At 34.3% G+C, this 18,048-nt stretch overlaps 1 protein-coding gene across 5 annotated transcripts in view; it reads left to right on the top strand.

Annotated features, from left to right (window-relative positions):
* Window positions 1-18,048, top strand: part of CHD2 (chromodomain helicase DNA binding protein 2) — a 190,046-nt gene that overhangs the window by 92,213 nt on the left and 79,785 nt on the right. For all 5 annotated transcript variants that reach the window (XM_043983504.1, XM_043983506.1, XM_043983505.1 and 2 more), the window contains 9 exons: window positions 2,124-2,246; window positions 3,791-3,940; window positions 6,166-6,299; window positions 7,469-7,694; window positions 9,436-9,536; window positions 10,519-10,563; window positions 10,731-10,906; window positions 12,711-12,835; window positions 15,662-15,878. In XM_043983504.1, coding sequence (XP_043839439.1) covers window positions 2,124-2,246; window positions 3,791-3,940; window positions 6,166-6,299; window positions 7,469-7,694; window positions 9,436-9,536; window positions 10,519-10,563; window positions 10,731-10,906; window positions 12,711-12,835; window positions 15,662-15,878 — 1,297 coding nt within the window. The remainder of the gene's footprint in view (window positions 1-2,123; window positions 2,247-3,790; window positions 3,941-6,165; window positions 6,300-7,468; window positions 7,695-9,435; window positions 9,537-10,518; window positions 10,564-10,730; window positions 10,907-12,710; window positions 12,836-15,661; window positions 15,879-18,048) is intronic.

The raw sequence follows: 18,048 nt of genomic DNA on the forward strand, positions 1-18,048 counted from the left end.
TGTGAGTATTTTATAACATTCTTCTTAACTTTTTGGTAAAATCTGTGTCAGTTAAAATTTATTGTTCATTTTAATCGCCTTAAATAACTTAATTCCTTTTATACTGTGAGTCTTCCCAAAATACATGAACCGGCAACATTTACTATTATCCTACCCAGAATCAGTTCCGTTTTCACATGCTTTAAATACCTCTTCAAAGATGGAAGAATTGCATTATCAGCTCTATTATTAAGTAGGTTTTCTTGGATGTTGGGAGTATTGGCAAGCTTGTGTCCCAGCCTGGACATTTAGTAGCTACATGGTCACATGACCTCATGGAGCTTGTGCTTTCTCTGCTGGCTGTATCAAGGGACAGGAGGTTTCTGCCTCATGCCTGCTTCGAAAATACAAAGCTTAATTTCTCTGTGATTCACTTAAGACTGGGAATAGAAGAGATGCCTCTCACTTTCTCATTGCTCAATCACACACATGTTGTTCCCTGTTGGGGCAGGATCTGAATGGGATAGTTAGTGCCTGTTAGTCTTCCCTCTTCTATACTCTATATTTGGATGATAGTTTCCTATTAAGGTTAGCAATTAGGTGCTACCCAGAGGGTGGATTGTAAATTCTTTGCATATGGCAGCCTGGCATGGTATAATGAGGCTGATGTACTTTTAGGTCCAAGTATTTTGGAAGGCAATTTGGAATGATATAAGAAAAATCATTAAATTGTACATACCTCTTGACCCAGGAATATCACTACTAGACAACCCAAATGAATTCAGAAGAAAGTCTCATGTACACAAAAATTTAGCAGCACTTTTGTAGTAGCAAAAATTAATATCAAATAGTTTGATTAGAGAGTGGGCAAACAATTGTATATGAATATAGTGGAATTTTATTGTTTATAAGAAATGGTTTCAGAGAATTCAAGAAGACTCATGTGAATTATGCAGAGGAAAACAGAACTGAAAGAAAATTTTATACAATGCCCTCTGTAATATAGAGGAAAACAACATTGACATACTTGAGAGCTCTGGCTAATGCTATGGTGAATCTTGATCCCAGAGCTGTCAGAGAGGTGGTTGACAGTTGTGGAATGGGATATATAGTGTCAGAAATTGCCAGTGTATTTGTTGTGTAAATGTCATTCATTATGCTGGATTAAAGTGTGTGGTTGGGGGAGGTGTAAAGGTGGGGAGTGTGGGATTGTTGTGAGGATCAAATATGGTCATGTAGTGAAAGCCCTTTATAAATATAAAGAACTACATATACATATATATATTGAATCAGCATCATTAGATATAAATACAGTATCTAAAGATTAACTACTATTTATAGTGCTTTATAGTTACAAAGCTAATATGACTAATAATTATAAAGCATTATTTAGTGTATGATCTTACACTACATATATGTATTGATCTTGCACTTTATATAGTGCTTCATCATTTTAAAGATCTTTGTTTTTAGTTTTATCATCACATACTTCTCTGACTTTCACCAAGTCCCTCAGCTTCAATGTCCTTTTAGGTAAAATGAGAGGGTTACTTACAGTAGATGGCTCATGAAAAATAGCCTTGAAAAGTTGCAGTTCAAAAATTTCCCTTGATTTTTCTTTGAAATTGAATTCTTTGGTGGGCCAGCTAGGTGGCACAGTGGTAAAATAACCAGCCCTGGATTCAGGAGGACCTGAGTTCAAACTTGGCCTCAGACACTTGACACTTATTAGCTGTGTGACTCGGTGCAAGTCACTTAGCCCTCATTGCCCCACAAAAAACCAAACAAACAAAAAAAAGAAATTGAATTCTTTGAAAAATCAGGGATATTTTTTTCTTGAATGGCCAATAAGGGTTTTACCATACTGATCATGTAAAAGATTAATTTAATTTAATACCCCAAAATTATGTATTTGTAATGTACCTATCAAAAATACAAGTCTATAATAATTTGCCTCTTTTTCCCTCAATTTAGAGAATAATTAGAAAAGGATATAAACTTTTAGGAAATCACATACAGAATTCTTTATTCAGCAAATTTCTGCAGATCAAAACTTGTTTCATTAGCTTTGCATGTGTTCTTTGTGGATCAACTGAATTGATATTCTATTAAAAATCCTTGAATTTTTTTGTACTTGATCACAGAGAAAAATGGAAAAAGGAGGCTTCTGAGGAAGAAGATGAGGAAGATGAACAAGAACAAGCTACTAGTGCGGAGAGTGAACCAGAACAAAAAAAAGTGAAAGCCAGACGACCTGTCTTGAGGAGGTGAGGGATTCTTTTATCTGTGAATCTGGAGGCTTATATGGTTTACATATATTGTTGGTTGGTAGGAAAACACAGTACTAGATAGATCTCTTTAACAGAAACAAAAAGGATTACCATGTACAAGGCAAATTTTAGGATTGTTTCTCTTTTTTTTTTTTTTTTTTTTTTTGCGGGGCAATGGGGGTTAAGTGACTTGCCCAGGGTCACACAGCTAGTAAGTGTCAAGTGTCTGAGGTCGGATTTGAACTCAGGTACTCCTGAATCCAGGGCTGGTGCTTTACCACTGCACCACCTAGCCACCCCCAGGATTGTTTCTCATGAGAAATAATAAAAGACTTATTGCTTGAGTTATTTAAAAATATAATGGACAAAATTCTGGGGAATGTTCATTCAGACTGTTTGTTACCTTAGTGATTTTAGTTCAGAATTCAAGAAATAAATGCGATAGCATAAGCTGATTTCAGTGTGTGGGGTTTCTTGCAGAGGTTGTAGGGATGAGAGAGGGTGTAGGAATAGAAATGAGGTTAAGACCCTCTGATGCTGATTATAGTATAACCTCTAGGTGGACTGTTTAGGTTAGGAAGAAGGGGAAGAAGCACTTCCTAGTCTGATGTATTTTCTTAAACATTCCATTTTGCCTGCTTTTTTAAAAAAAAATAAACGTTTCTTGGTATGTTATGGCAGTTGTTTATACCTTAGTGTTACTTTAGTGAGACTATTAGAACATCTGAAGTGTTATCATTAAATACACAAATAATGGGAATTTTGCTTAGTCAAGAATAAAGTTGACATGGCTGTGTGTGAGTTTTTGGAATAAGAGTGTAAGCCAGCTTCGGTGGGGGTATGGGTTGGAGTAAAGGCAAGGGCCAGGAGATGGCAAATTTTACCTACTTTTTAATGATATTGTGTAGGCTCCCAGAACAATCTATACACTACTGAAACTCATCTTTTGTGCCACTTTTGTTGTGGGTATGGTTGCTTGTTGAAGTCTGAGTTAAAGAGAGCAGATCTGCTTTAGAAGACTGTATAGTTCATCTTCCTTCAATTCAATATAGTCTGGTACACAGCCCTTAGAGTTTATCTAGTCTAGTGACTCCCTCTTCCAAATCTTCATCCATCTCAGTAAGAATTGGAAAGGGGTTATGGTAAGGTTGCTACTGGGAACCTTTCTTTGTCTTAGTGGTTTCCACTTTCTTTTCTCTATTTTTTTCCTCCTTATCCTTCTTTTATTACTATGTACCATATTGGTAAATTTACTCATGGTACTTCTAGAACTTATATCACTTCTCAATCCCTATATAGAGATTCTTCTGTACTACAGGGGATACAGTTACATGACCTACTTTTCCATATTTTGTTTCTGAGAAAGTATAACGTGCCTATGAAACATTTCATTAAGGCTGGAAATTCTTTCGCTGTAAGCAACTTGCTGAAGTTTTAAAGTTCTTTGGTGAAAATACTGGCATTGTGCCATTTGTGTGTTTTCATTATATATATACATATATATGTATTTGTGTATTATTATTATTGTTAACTCTTTTTAGAGCAGTGCCTAAAGCCAGTGTTAAAAAGCAACATAAGCCACAGCGTGGAAAAAGAAGAAAGAAACAAGAATCTTCTGATGATGATGACGACGACGATGATGACGAGACTCCAAAAAGGCAAACTCGTCGCAGAGCTGCCAAAAATGTCAGGTATATTGTGACCTACGTGATACTGCTTGGTCATGTGAAGGATAGCCTAATTGAGTCAAAGATGATGTTTATTAAGAAATTTTTTCCTTTGATCCTCTGTGACTCCATTAGTTTTCCAGAGAGAAAAAAATTGTTTCGTGGCCAGAAAATACTTGTCTAACATTGGCAAGTCATCTTGCAGATGTTCTGTATTGCTTATAAGAAGAATAAAAAGAATAAAGGTGTATATATGTTGATGTGTTGTTGGGCTTAATCTACCCAAACTAAATCAAAGTCTATGTCCTATTGATACTAGTATCACTTTCATTCATATATGTTCGATATATATGTAATACATACACACATATTTTTCTTTTTTTCTTTCTTTTTTTTTTAAAGTGAGGCAATTGGGGTTAAGTGACTTGCCCAGGGTCACACAGCTAGTAAGTGTTAAGTGTCTGAGGCCAGATTTGAACTCAGGTACTCCTGACTCCAGGGCTGGTGCTCTATCCACTGCGCCATCTAGCTGCCCCACACATATTTTTCTAATGAATGCTCTACTTCTGAGTATTTTGAATTGCTATGTGACTCACAAATCCCTTTATACTTTTGCTTACCCATCTATAAAATGGAGGTGCTTTTTACCATCTCTAAAAAGTATTAGGAATTAGCATTAACCAATGCTGTTTTTATTGCTACCACAACTTTGGAAAAAAAGTAGAGTGTGCATAAATGCAAAATAGAACCTTGTAGATATCAAATTTCATTTTACTCAGGATCTGAGAATTTTGTTCTGCTCTTTTTTGATATTCACCAGTGGCTATAGACTAGCATTAATTAAAATGAAGAATGAGCCCATACTTTGCCATTTTTATTGCTCATAATATTCAATTTATTTTGTATATATAAAATGTTGGTATCAAATATTGTTAATGTATGATAGGATAATCTTTATTGAACACCAAAAAGTGCATTATTTTAGGTCCTCCATTGAGGAGTTACTAAGTTTAATAATATTGTTCTAGATAAACTGTTAGCAGAATTACTATTTTATGTTTATCTTAGAAGCATTACTTTTCTTTTGTATTCTGAAGTACCAGTAACTTGTTTTTGTGTATATCTTTAAAATTTGTGTTTGAGCATTTCTGCTAGTTTGGTTTGAAAATGGAACGTGGGAAGTTGCATTATTGCATTTTTTTGTAGCTAATAGATTCTTTGGAATAGTGTAATTGCTGCTGTATTATAAAGTGAAGAAATTCTCAAGTCATTTAAGGAGTAGAAGTGAAGTCACAGAGCTGCTTAGGAAGTAACTTTACTGCTTTGTGCTTCAGGCATAACTCTATCCTTTCAACACAAAAAGAAGAAACTTTGGGCCCTAGTGAATGACTGCTTTGTATATCTGCATTCTCTGATTTTACTTTTTTAAATATATTTTAAAAAATTCATTTGTTAAAAAATAATTAAAACATTCTTATCTTTTAAAATTTTGAGTTGTGGATTCTCTCCTTCCCTCCTACCTGTCCCCAACCCATTGAAAGAGCAAACAATGTGATATCAATTGTAAATGATACATGTGAAATCATGTAAAACATATTTCCATATTAGCCATATCACCAAAAAAAGCCGAAAAAGCAAGAAAATTATATTTCAGTTTGCACTTAAGAGTTCATCAGTTCTCTCTCTGGAGGTGGATGTCATTTTTCCATCATGAGTCCTTTGGAATTATTTTTGGATCCTAGTATTGATCGGAATAGCCAAGTCTTTCACAGTTGATTATCATTACAGCATTGCTGTTGCTGTGCACAATGATCTCCTGGTTCTTTTCACTTTACTTTGCATCAGGTCATATAGATCTTGCCATGATTTTTCTAAAACTACCACCCTTGTCATTTCTATAGCACAATAGTACTGCATCACAATTATATGCCACCACTTGTCTAGCCATTTCCCAAATGATGAGCATGTTCTCAATTTCCAATTCTTTGCCACCATAAAAAGAGCTACTGTAGTATTTTTCTTTGATCCCTTGGGGTACAGACCTAGTAGTGGTATTGCTGGCTCAATGGACTGATTTAAATAATGTATTGAGATAATATATATAAAGTACACTGCAAACTTTAATGCACTATATATTGTATCCTGATTTATATTAATGTTAACATGATTCTTTGTGGTATGTGTGAATGGTGGCTAGCTGAAAATAAAGATAAATGTTTTCAATTTAATCAATTTTATTTCTAATGCAGTTATAAAGAAGATGATGATTTTGAAACTGACTCAGATGATCTCATTGAAATGACTGGAGAAGGAGTTGAAGAACAACATGATAATAGTGAGACAATTGAAAAGGTCATGGATGCAAGACTTGGGAAAAAAGGTGGTATGTATCTTGAAGAATAGATTGCTTCTCATAAATATGGTCGATGAGATGCAAATTTTTACAGAGTTGAAATTGAGATATTTCAGTATTATTCATAGTGGCTATGAAAACTTGTTGCCATACTCTGACCCTTGTATCTGTGCCAATGTATTACCTCGCAGGTCATGACTGAAATGATCACAGTATTTTAGATTAAGCATTAATGTAGTAAGGACAGAGGGAAAAAAATCCATTTAGTTTATATATCTTTTTCAGATTAAAAATTGAGGTAAAGAATAGTAACATATTGTTGGTATCTATGCAGAACATTGCACAGCAGAAATGTTTATTCAATAATGCTGACTTTTGGGAGGCAGCATGGTGTAGTACTAAGATCATTGCAGTTGAGAGTCAGTAGACATAAGTTCTCATACCCACTATTCATACCTCTAACTATTAACTCACTTGTTCTCTTTGGAACTTAGTTTCCTTATATGTCTTTAAAGTCCTTTCCAGCTCTAAAAATTCAGTGATTATATGATATAATCCACATTATGGTTGTTTCTTGCTGGGTCTTAGTCTTACAAAAGCATTTTAATAGGGTATTCATTCATCAGACATGTTAAATGTGTAATGGGGACTTCCATATCCATTGAAAAAATCCAATTTGATTGTTTTAAAGTTCCATCATGGAGATTATTAGTTCTTCAGACTTTTTTGTGGAGTAAAATCTGACTCAGAGCCCAGCAGTGATCCTTTATTTCTTTTTTTAACCTATATGTTCTCATCTAAGTTTCAATGGAAGTTGAGTTAACAAATTGAGAGCTTTAAAATGTCTTCCTGTTTTAAGAGTAAATTACTGGGGCAACTAGGTGGTGCAGTGGATAAAGCATTGGCCCTGGATTCAGGAGGAGCTGAGTTCAAATGTGGCCTTAGACACTTGACACTTAACTAGTTTGTGACCCTGGGCAAGTCACTTAACCCTCATTGCCCCGCAAAAAAAAAAAAAGTAAATTACTTCATTTCTTAAGATTAGTGAGACGCCATTTCTTTGCAGTCATAAAGTTATTTCTATGTTGTTTCTCAAGAGAGTCTTTAGAAAACTGACAGCCTATTTAAATAGTTGTTGTAGTGTTTGACTTAACAGCTACTGTACTACAGTGGAATTTTTAATGAAACCCTTCTTACAGCCACCGGAGCTTCCACTACTGTTTATGCAACTGAAGCTAATGGCAACCCTAGTGCTGACTTTGACCCTGAAAAGGACGAGGGAGAAATTCAATACCTGATTAAATGGAAGGGATGGTCCTATATCCACAGCACATGGGAGAGTGAGGAATCCCTACAGCAGCAGAAAGTGAAGGGGATGAAAAAACTGGAAAACTTTAAGAAAAAAGAAGATGAAATCAAACAATGGTATGGTTTACTTCATGGAATAAAGAAATAAGTTTTATGTGGCCTTGAGGTGGAGAGGGTTGTAGACAGGTCATGGAGAGGATTTTTTTTTAATTAGAAAACGGTACCTTGCAATTTTCTAGGAACTAAAGTATTGCCTTCATTCTAAAATGGAGCCAGTCATAGCTGCATTTTTATTAAGAGATATAGCCTATATTAATTGTTTTCCAGGAGATATTTACCATTTTATAGAATTGCAGAGGTCACAGAATTGATGGTTGTGGATAATCAATAGGTTGTGAAGTGAACAGTTTATGGAGCCCTGTGGGTTTGTGTTTACTCCCTTTCCTAAGAAAACAGTACCTTAAAAATGTAGTAGTCCTTTTTATGGACTTTGTTTAATTGCCTTTGTGGTCTACATAAATATAAATGAGAATAGAGCAGTACAGCTTATATATAGATCTGAATTAAGTCATAAGTTATCTAGAACCCTAAAGAAATGTTCTAAATTATCTCTACTAAAGTAATTTTCAGTGGCTGCTTAGTCTAGTAATACAAAATTATGTTGGGCATGTGAACAGCATGATGTAGTGGATAGAGGCAGGAATCCTTGAGTTTAAGTTTTAATTCTAACACCTACATGGTTTGTGTCCCTGGACAACTCACTTAACCATTTAGTGCTCTAGATAACTCTCTAAGACTTTGTTGCAGAGTAACTCCTGACCTGCATTGATTAAAGGGGTTTTCCTCATGTAGGAGTTCTTTATACCAGTTATAGGTAGAGGCCCTATCCTTGTGTCTATAAAAATTGAACAGTGTATTTCCTTTACATCTGTTTGGTTAATAATGAAGTACTTGAGATTCTTTAGGAGAAAAGTATCTTCTAATGTCACAGTACTTTTATTGTGCTATTGTTGTATGGGGATAACTTGGGAAAGAGTAGGGGGAAGGGATTCATTCCTATAGCTTAAGAATTACCATTAATGTTTGATAATTATCCAATATAATTTCCTGCATTTCTAAAGCACATACATTCTATAGGAATATTTGTCTTTCTTTCAGGACTGATTTACTTTTGATTTAGGGGAAATAGTTATTCAGATATATTGAATATGGCACCTTCAGATTTTTTCTGTGAACAGCCAGTTTCAATGAAGTAGATAATGGTGATGAAACCTGTAGTACTTCACAAAAGATTCTTTGTTTTTACAAGAAAATGTTTTTCTAGTATATCAGATACCTTTTGCTTTCAAATGAAATTATAGACTCTTATGTGGCCTTAGAGTCAAAATCCAGAATAAAATATATCTGCTGTTTATTATCTACGAGCTCACAGTCAAGTGATGGGCTAAATTCCTTTGTAAAAATGAGGGAATTGGATTAGATATTCTCTCAGGCTCCCATTAGATATACATCTTTTGATTTTTATATTTGTGACCATGGATATCTTTCTGATTCTTCAAAAGTGCCTGAAACACTGATATTTAATGTTGCAGTTGGAAGTATATGAATGAGGGGCAGCTAGGTGGCGCAGTGGATAGAGCACCGGCCCTGGAGTCAGGAGGACCTGAGTTCAAATCCAGCCTCAGACACTTAACACTTACTAGCTGTGTGACCCTAGGCAAGTCACTTAACCCCAATTGCCTCCCCCCCCAAAAAAAGAAGCATATGAATGAGTCTCATAAGTGACTTGTACTATGTATAAGATACACACAAATGTAAGTGCTATTTAATTTGTTTTTTCCATTTTCCTAACATCCAGGTTAGGGAAAGTTTCACCAGAAGATGTGGAGTACTTCAACTGCCAACAAGAGTTAGCCTCTGAACTGAATAAACAGTATCAGATAGTGGAGAGAGTGATAGGTAAGTACAGTGAAGTTTTTTTAGAAAGGAAATTGAGTATGGACTTGAGAGGTTGTCTGCATCTGGGTTATGAAAGCCATTAATGTGAAACTAGAATCACAAGACCCAAACATGTCTCTATTGGTGGTTATTTTTATCAGTAACAACGTCAGTTCACATTTCTATAATATTTTATGCATTTCAAAGCACTTTCCTTACAACAACCTCATGAGATTGTATATTCTTCTTTTGTTAATTACTTTAGGTGTTTTATAAGGTGTTCATATTCATTATTTTTTAAAATTAAAAAACACGAAATAGAATCGCATCAAAATGTGTTAACATTCATTCTTTTGATTGGATAGATGTTTTTACTGGTGTTCTCAACTATTCAGAGTCCACTATTTGACTTCATTTTTACCTTTTGATGATTTACTTAGGAAAGGTTTATTTTCAGAAAAGAATTATTCAACTGTACAGGAATACTAAGCTGTTTTGTGTAAGTGACCTATATCTAAGACATGCTGGCTTTAGAATTAAAATGTGTGTGTTTGTCTGTTTCCTTTGTCATTTGAAGGACTAAAGCTTATTTGAAAATCCAAATTGGAAGAGATTTAAATGGATAAAAACTACCTTATTTTGTTAACACTGAAACCAATGTTGGCCTAATTTTTAAGCTGCCCATAGCCAATAAATGCTTCTCTAGTTGTCACCAGTTGTGGAGGTTATTTATTATTTCATATCATAGTCCACAAACAACTAGTATTCATTAAATGCCTGTTATAATGGGTACCAGGAATACAGATACAAAAAATTAGATAGCTGCTGCCCTTTTAGTCTAAAAGAATGTAATAATTCACTTTAACAGTTCATTTAGAGTAGATGGCTCAGGACTACGTTTTAAAAATAGAATTTTTTTTTTAATTATTCTGTTACCTCTAGCATGTCTTTTATTTTTTTCCTGGAAAGAAGTTAACACTCCTTTTTTTTCTTGGCTATCTAGCTGTGAAGACCAGTAAATCAGCATCTGGTCATACAGAATTTCCAGGTGAGTCAATGTTCTTGTTTTTATTGTGACTAAAATTTTTATGGAGTACCTTTTTTTCTTTTGGACAAGGTATTTTATAATTCTATTGTTAGGTAGAATGTAATTTAGTTTTATTTTAATTATATGTGAGATGGAGAGTTACTCACAAGTTTTTATATGTGAAATAGCTCACAGTCGGAAATCATCATCAAATGAACCTGAATATCTATGCAAATGGATGGGACTGCCATATGCAGAATGTAGTTGGGAAGATGAAGCTCTGATTGGGAAGAAATTCCAAAGCTGTATCGATAGTTTCCACAATAGGAACAATTCAAAAACCATCCCCACAAGAGACTGCAAGGTAGGTGACTATGGCATTTTGTCTTTTCTTAGAAAATTTGTATTCCTGACAGAAAATGAGCCAAAAGAAGGTTGGTCAAGTCAGATAGCCTGAACTTTTTTAGGGAAAGAAAATTACCCTTTGTTGGAAATTAAATAAAAATGAACTCATTCTACAATTAGAAGAATGTGGGATGTGAAAAATAATGGAGAGGACTAGGAGGAAAATAGAATTTAATTTACAGAATTATGCATGTTTTGTTCTCTAGAATATTGATGTAATATTGGGAATATAACAATTATGGAAAAAACAATGAAAAATTTAACCTTTAAAAGAAAAAAATGATGGGGTCAGTGAATTTCAAGTGAGAATGCTTTAATCATGCTAACTGGTCCATTTACTTATCACTTTAAAATCACTTCTCTGGGCTTTAAGTTTTTTCAAGTTGCAGTGTTATCATATTTGTTGAGGTGTTTACTGTGTGAATAGGTTTTGTTAGGGCTACAAAGAAGTATTAGAAGATATAGTCTCTTCCCTCAACTATACAACCTAGTTGGGAATAACAACCTATAAATACACAAAAAGTTAAGTAATAGGACTAAGTAGTATGTGATCTTGTGCCAAATGAGGGATAAAGGGAATTAGTGCTGTTAGAGTTGGGAGGAGGGAAGATGATCAGGATGGCTGGAATCCTTCAGGAAATAAGTGTGACTTAAACTCTACATTGAAGGATACATTGGCTTTGAATAGGTGAAGAATAGCTGGGCAGGGCTTTCTAGCCAAGAAGCAGCTTCATAATGCAAATGACTCTGCATAACAGTACAATTGAAACAGAGAACTGTAGGGAAATAGAAGATAAGGTTGGGAAAAGTCAGTTATGCTAGTATTGTTAGGGCTTTGAATGCTAGGCTAAGAAATTTGGATTTTTATCTTAGGACATTGGGGAGCTATGGAAGTTGTCTTAGCAATGGAAACAAAAAGAGGAAAGCAGTGAAAAATTTATCTGATGGTAACCAGGATGGATTAGAAAAGGAAAGTTCTGCAAAAAGGGAGAACAGTTAGGAAGTTACTTGTAAAATCTCTGTAGAGAAGTAGCAGTGGGAATAAGTGGAGTAGATACAAGGGATTTTGCAAAAGAGAAATTGTGAGGACTTTGTGGTAGTTGATTTAAAATGGGAAATAGGTAGAAGTCAAAAATGACTTAATTCCTCCCTCCTCAGGAAGTGGGAAAGTAATATGGTAATCATTAATTTTATAATCAATTAGAACATAAACACCTTGCTGTAATAGTGCCCACAAGATCAATGCACTGTGACCTTATAAGTGAAATCACCTTGTTACAGCAAGGTGGTTTTTGGTATTTCAATAACTAAATTTATTTTAGATAGACGCTAAGTTGGATTCACATTATATATTAAGCGAACAGTCTTATGACAAAGCTTTCTTGTCTTTTTAATAAATGAGCAACTACTATGCAAGTATGCTGTGGCAGGTGATAATGTCTTAAAAATCTGCTGTCTGGAAGCTTACAGTCTAAAGAACATGTTTTTACAACATAGCTGATATACCAGTGTAGATTTGGGTTGTTAAGCACAGAATACCTGATTTTTGAGTTTTACCTTATTTCTTGATGATTTGTTATGCTTTCTTATTTTAAAATACTTGATAATGAAAGAAAAAAATCCTACTTCTGATGAAATTAATATTTCATTCCTTCATGTAGCATTTGTAAGTTATGGTTAACATATGAGCAAAATCATAGGAAGTTTTTTCCATATATGGATCACTTTTATTCTAGAATATTATGACAATTATGCCTTTCTAGGTCTTGAAGCAGAGACCGAGGTTTGTTGCTTTAAAAAAACAACCAGCATATATAGGTGGAGAGAACCTTGAGCTCCGAGATTATCAGTTAGAAGGACTTAATTGGCTTGCTCACTCCTGGTGCAAGTAAGTAACAAATAAATACAACCATTCTCTTTATCATTCTTTCCACTCTTCATTGTTAGGCTTTCTTGAAATACCAAGGAGTAGTTTATTTTTATTATAGAAGAAAGTATTATGGAAAGAACACTCCTAGTTGACAGGGGGCTATTTATTTCTACCCATTTTAATATGAAGAAGGAAATAGCTGGTTAATTTTTTTTTTTGTTTTTTTTGTTTTTTTTCCTGAGGTGCTAATTTATTATATTAACTTGCCTAAGGAAAAAGTCCCATGTTATTATGGCATAGCTTAGTGGTGATTAGTTCATTTATTTTAGATTGTAGTGGAAACATTTACTCTTCAAAGATGAAAATGTTCTTTTGATCTTCATTTCCTCTATGTCAGGGAAAAACTGTTGCTTGTGCTGCACCTTTTATAGTATAATTTGCCACTTGAAAGGCTGCTTTGGTTGTCCCATTCAAAACAGATTTTTTTTGAAGATTTGTTAAGGTCATTTGTGCATTCTGGCTAACTAATCTGCTTATTCTGAAGGGTTTTTTCTCTCAGACCTTAGTTGCTCAAAGCCACATGACTTAGTAGAGGCAGTGAACACTTTACTTCTGCTAAGCAGTCTCCAGAACTTGAGCAAGTTCTTTAAGTGCTTTGTTCCTCAGGGAATTGCACTATATTATCTCTGAAGTTCCTACCAGCTTTTACCATTTTGTGACTCAAAGTCTCATACACACACACATGTACTCTCACCCACTCTAATTCAGAAATAAACTTTAGTTTAGAAATAAAAGCAAACAAACCATATCTAAAAACGACTGTGTCTGAAGCAGTGGCACTCGAAGTGAAAGTGACTTTGCAGTCCCATGAACTTAAAAAAACATATAATACTACTGCACACCTGGTAGAGTCCATCATGGCACAGTCTAGACAAATACATAAATGAAAAGTCTTGAACAACTTTGTCTGTATGTGGAAATAGCCATTTGTGGCTTGAGAACATTCATCTGTGAGTATTACTGTCTTGAACAATTGAGTATTTCCCTGGAATGGTAGTAACTTTACCTATTCTTAGTTGAAGGGAATAACTAGACTAGTGAGAGCAGTTTACTTTATACTGTCTCATACTTGCCTCAAAATCTGCCAAAAGGAAAAAAACAGCATCACAGGTCTAAGGCATATAAAATAACATTAAACCGAAATGCTGTTGTAGTCTGATCTCATAAAATCACAGAAAGTCACTTCATATCTGCCCATTTTCTCACCTTTCACTTATAGGCATACTGAAGAAGAGGAAAAACATATAAAAGAAAAAATTCACCCTTAAAATTAATTATTTGGGGGGACAGAAGAATTAACTCAAATATGGAATTTATAAAAATACCCAAAACTGAGCAGACATCTGAGCATTATGGAGACATTCTTGTTTTCTCTATCATACCTCCCTACCTAACTATAAAATGAGATAATATTTGTAAAGCACTTAACACAGTGCCTGACATGGAAGGCACTATATAAATGCTTATTCTCCTCCTTTCATTCCCCACGATATTGAACTCAAGTTTTATGTTTATTTATTGAATATTGGTTTTGTTTCCTGTTTCAAACTTTAAAAGTGAATAATTTAGTCACTTAATCCCAATTGCCTCACCAAAAAAACCCAAAACAAACAAACAAAGTGAATAACAACTTTAATACTTCCTGTTTTTGAGGGCAGCTAGGTGGCACAGTGGATAAAGCACCAACCCTGGATTCAGGAGGACCTGAGTTCAAATTCGGCCTCAGACACTTGATACTTAGTACCTGTGTGATCCTGGGCAAGTCACTTAACCCTCATTGCCCCATTCTCCCCCCGCACCCCATGTAAAAAAAATACTTCCCGTTTTTTAATTTGCTATTTGCTTATACACTTGGATGAATATATTTCATCCCTTCTTCTGGGTCAGTGCCTAAATATTTATTATGTTACTTCACTTTCAGAATTCCAGTTATTCCAGAATATATGTGTATATATACACATACACGCACGATACACAAACATGTTTTGTGTGTGTCTTGTGTGTATATACAAACATACAAACATACACACATAGCATTTCAGTTTAAAGAATAGATATTAGATATATGCATGGATGTGGGTAGAATAAGTAGTCTTTGTCACTTAATGATTCAACTCTGACCATGAATATTCATCAGTTGTCACTTCTCATTTTAGAAAAAGCTCAGGTATTGGGATAAAGGTCAAGGTTGCAGCAGAGAAATCTCAAAGAAATTTGACTTGACTTGAATATAGACATATATATAAACATGTAAATATATATACACAAACATATGTGTGTGGGATGTCTATGAGTATGTGTGTGTATGTATCTATATGTAAGTGTGTATATAAATATATATCTCCCAATTTTGATGAATGAAGCTTTAAGGTGGCCTCTATATATTTATTCATTGTGTAGTATGTTGATGACACTGAGTCATTGTATTAATTTTTTCCCAACAATATTAGAAAAAGAATTATATGTTCTTCCAAGCTACTAGTGCTTTCCCCTTTGAGATTACTTTCCATCTTCTCTGTGTATATCTTATATGTGTGTAGTTGTTTTTATATTTGTCTCTCTCATGAGAATGAGGACAGGGATTATTTATGTCTTTGTGTCCTCAGTGCTTAGCCTAGTGCCTTGCACAGAATTATTATATTACTTTATAATAAGGAAATTGAGGGGCAAAAGTGGAAACTCTACTCATGCAAAGACTCATTGGAAAAGTTGGTATTTTTATATATTTTGGTTTTCGTTAGATTGAACAGATGAGTTATGATTCCTTTTTTTTTTCCCCCCCAGGAGTAACAGTGTGATTCTTGCTGATGAAATGGGCCTAGGAAAAACCATCCAGACCATATCATTCCTCTCCTATTTGTTCCATCAACACCAGCTGTACGGCCCCTTTCTTGTAGTGGTGCCTTTATCTACTCTCACTTCTTGGCAGAGGGAATTTGAAATATGGGCACCAGAGATTAATGTAGTGGTTTACATAGGAGACCTGATGAGCAGAAATACGGTGTGTAAACAAAAAGAGAACTGGATACAGTGTGCATCATTCATGTTTTATAGAAATTCCCTTAAAGCTATCAGTACTGTGGAAAGTCCTGCTTGTTAGCCTTATTGCTTTTATGCATTTGCAAGAATACAATAAAAACACAGACTTTAAAAATATTCAATTTAAAGAAAAGCACTTGTACCATGTTAGCTAAAAACATTTGCCAGTCATTACTCCCAACAGATGTAAAGTGTCCATATCATATAAATGTGAATATTATTCTTTTAAATGATAGCTCCTTTATGAAATGTTTTCATCTCTCTGTGCCTTATAAGTATAGATACAAAATAAGCATATGGGACCACTTCATTCCAAGAGTCTTGCCCTAATTTTCTTTTAAAATTATAAAATAGAGTTAAAAATCTATTAACTTATGCTATATCTTTTTAGTCAGAGACATAAGAAAATAGTTATAACCACAAGAGCTTATCAGAGCTCTTAAAAACCAGGGTTCTCTGCTTAGGGCCAAAAAGGTGAAAGGTTCACCAAGTGAAGATGTGTTACATCTGAAATGATGTAGGTAATAATCTTTTCATAGATAACAAATTTGTTTATTTGTTGTCCTTCTCCCCTTCCCCATAGAATATAAATCTGAGAGCACAGACAGGACAGTTTTAAATTTTGTATTTGTATCTTCAGTACTTAGCCTAGCACAGTTCCTCATACATAGGCGGCATTTAATAAATGATTTTTGGATTACATAATAAATTATTAATCTGGATGTAATTATAAACACGAAGAAAATCAGCAGATAGTGGAATGAGGGATAGAGTTTGGAAAAAGGAATTTTTGTCACCAAATATTCCTCTAACTGGCTATGTGATCTTGGATAAGATAGTTTACCTTCCTTGGGATTGTTTCCTTACCTTCACAAAAAAAAAAATTGAAGAGAAGATACCTTTAGTAGTCCGGGAATTTGTAACAGGGATTGTGGCTGAAGTTTAATTTGCTTCCTTTTTTTCCACATTACTAGTATAAACAGTAGTGTAGGGGCCATATTTAAAATTGAGAACTAATTTGAACATTAAGTACTTGAAATACTCAATAAATACCACTAGGTGGTATCAAGTAACACTAAAGGTGTTAACCTAATCTGAGTCTTGAAGGAAATTGAGGATTTTAAGAGATGGAGGTGAGGACAGAGTATATATTCTAGGTTTGTGGGGACAAGCAGTACCAAGGCACAGAAATGGGAAATGGAGTATGGTGTATAAATACACTGATTTGGCTGGATTATGAGGAGGCTATAAATATTTGATATGTTAATTTAAATTATTCTTACCATTTCATTAAAACAAGTCACCTAAGGATCTCTAGTGGCTTTTACCTTCGTGCTCTACTTTTGATTCATTTAAGTGTCATAATACCCAGACGAAAGAATCCACAGAAAATAAATTACAATCTTTAAAATGAAACAAAGCAAAACCTAGTACCCAAAAGCAATCTTCATAAATGATAGTGATCAATGTTGGATTGTCATATGATTCAATTACATCATTCTTATGTAAGTTTTACTCATATGCTTTTCACAGCGAAGATATTAAGGTGTCTTTTTTTTTTTTGGTAAAGTTGTACTTTACTGCCTTCTTGTGCTATGGGCATGACTAGGTTTTCTAAGGTCATGCTAGTGATTTATTAAGTCTGGAAGGCTTTACCAATCTTGAAAACTAATTTCTTATGGGCTTGGCGATAGATTGAATACCTTTTTTTTAAGGATCATCTTAGTTAAGTTCAGAGAGTTTTATCACCAGATTGAGTTCCGAGTGATGAATATTTTGGCTGTTGCAAAACTTGTAGGCTTTCTAAATTGGGGTTCTTAACTTGGGGTCTATGAACAGTTTTTTTAAAAAGATTGTTGATAATTGTATTTCAAAATAATGTGTTTTCTTTGTAATCCTGTGTATTTTATCTTATACATTTAAAAACATCTTGAAAAAAGGGGGTCCATAGGGTTCACCACACTGCCAAAGTAGAAAGGGTGATCTGTCATACAAAAAAATGCTTTAAAAAATTCATTTTGAATCACAGAGAAGTTGTAGTGTATTGAGAGGGACCATACCAATGAAGTCACAGGTCTTTGGGATATTAAGCACACAGGACAAAAATTCATACAATGTCTACCTGTCCTCAT

This window comes from Dromiciops gliroides, chromosome 2 (genome assembly GCF_019393635.1).
Source record: "Dromiciops gliroides isolate mDroGli1 chromosome 2, mDroGli1.pri, whole genome shotgun sequence".
NCBI lineage: Eukaryota > Metazoa > Chordata > Mammalia > Microbiotheria > Microbiotheriidae > Dromiciops > Dromiciops gliroides.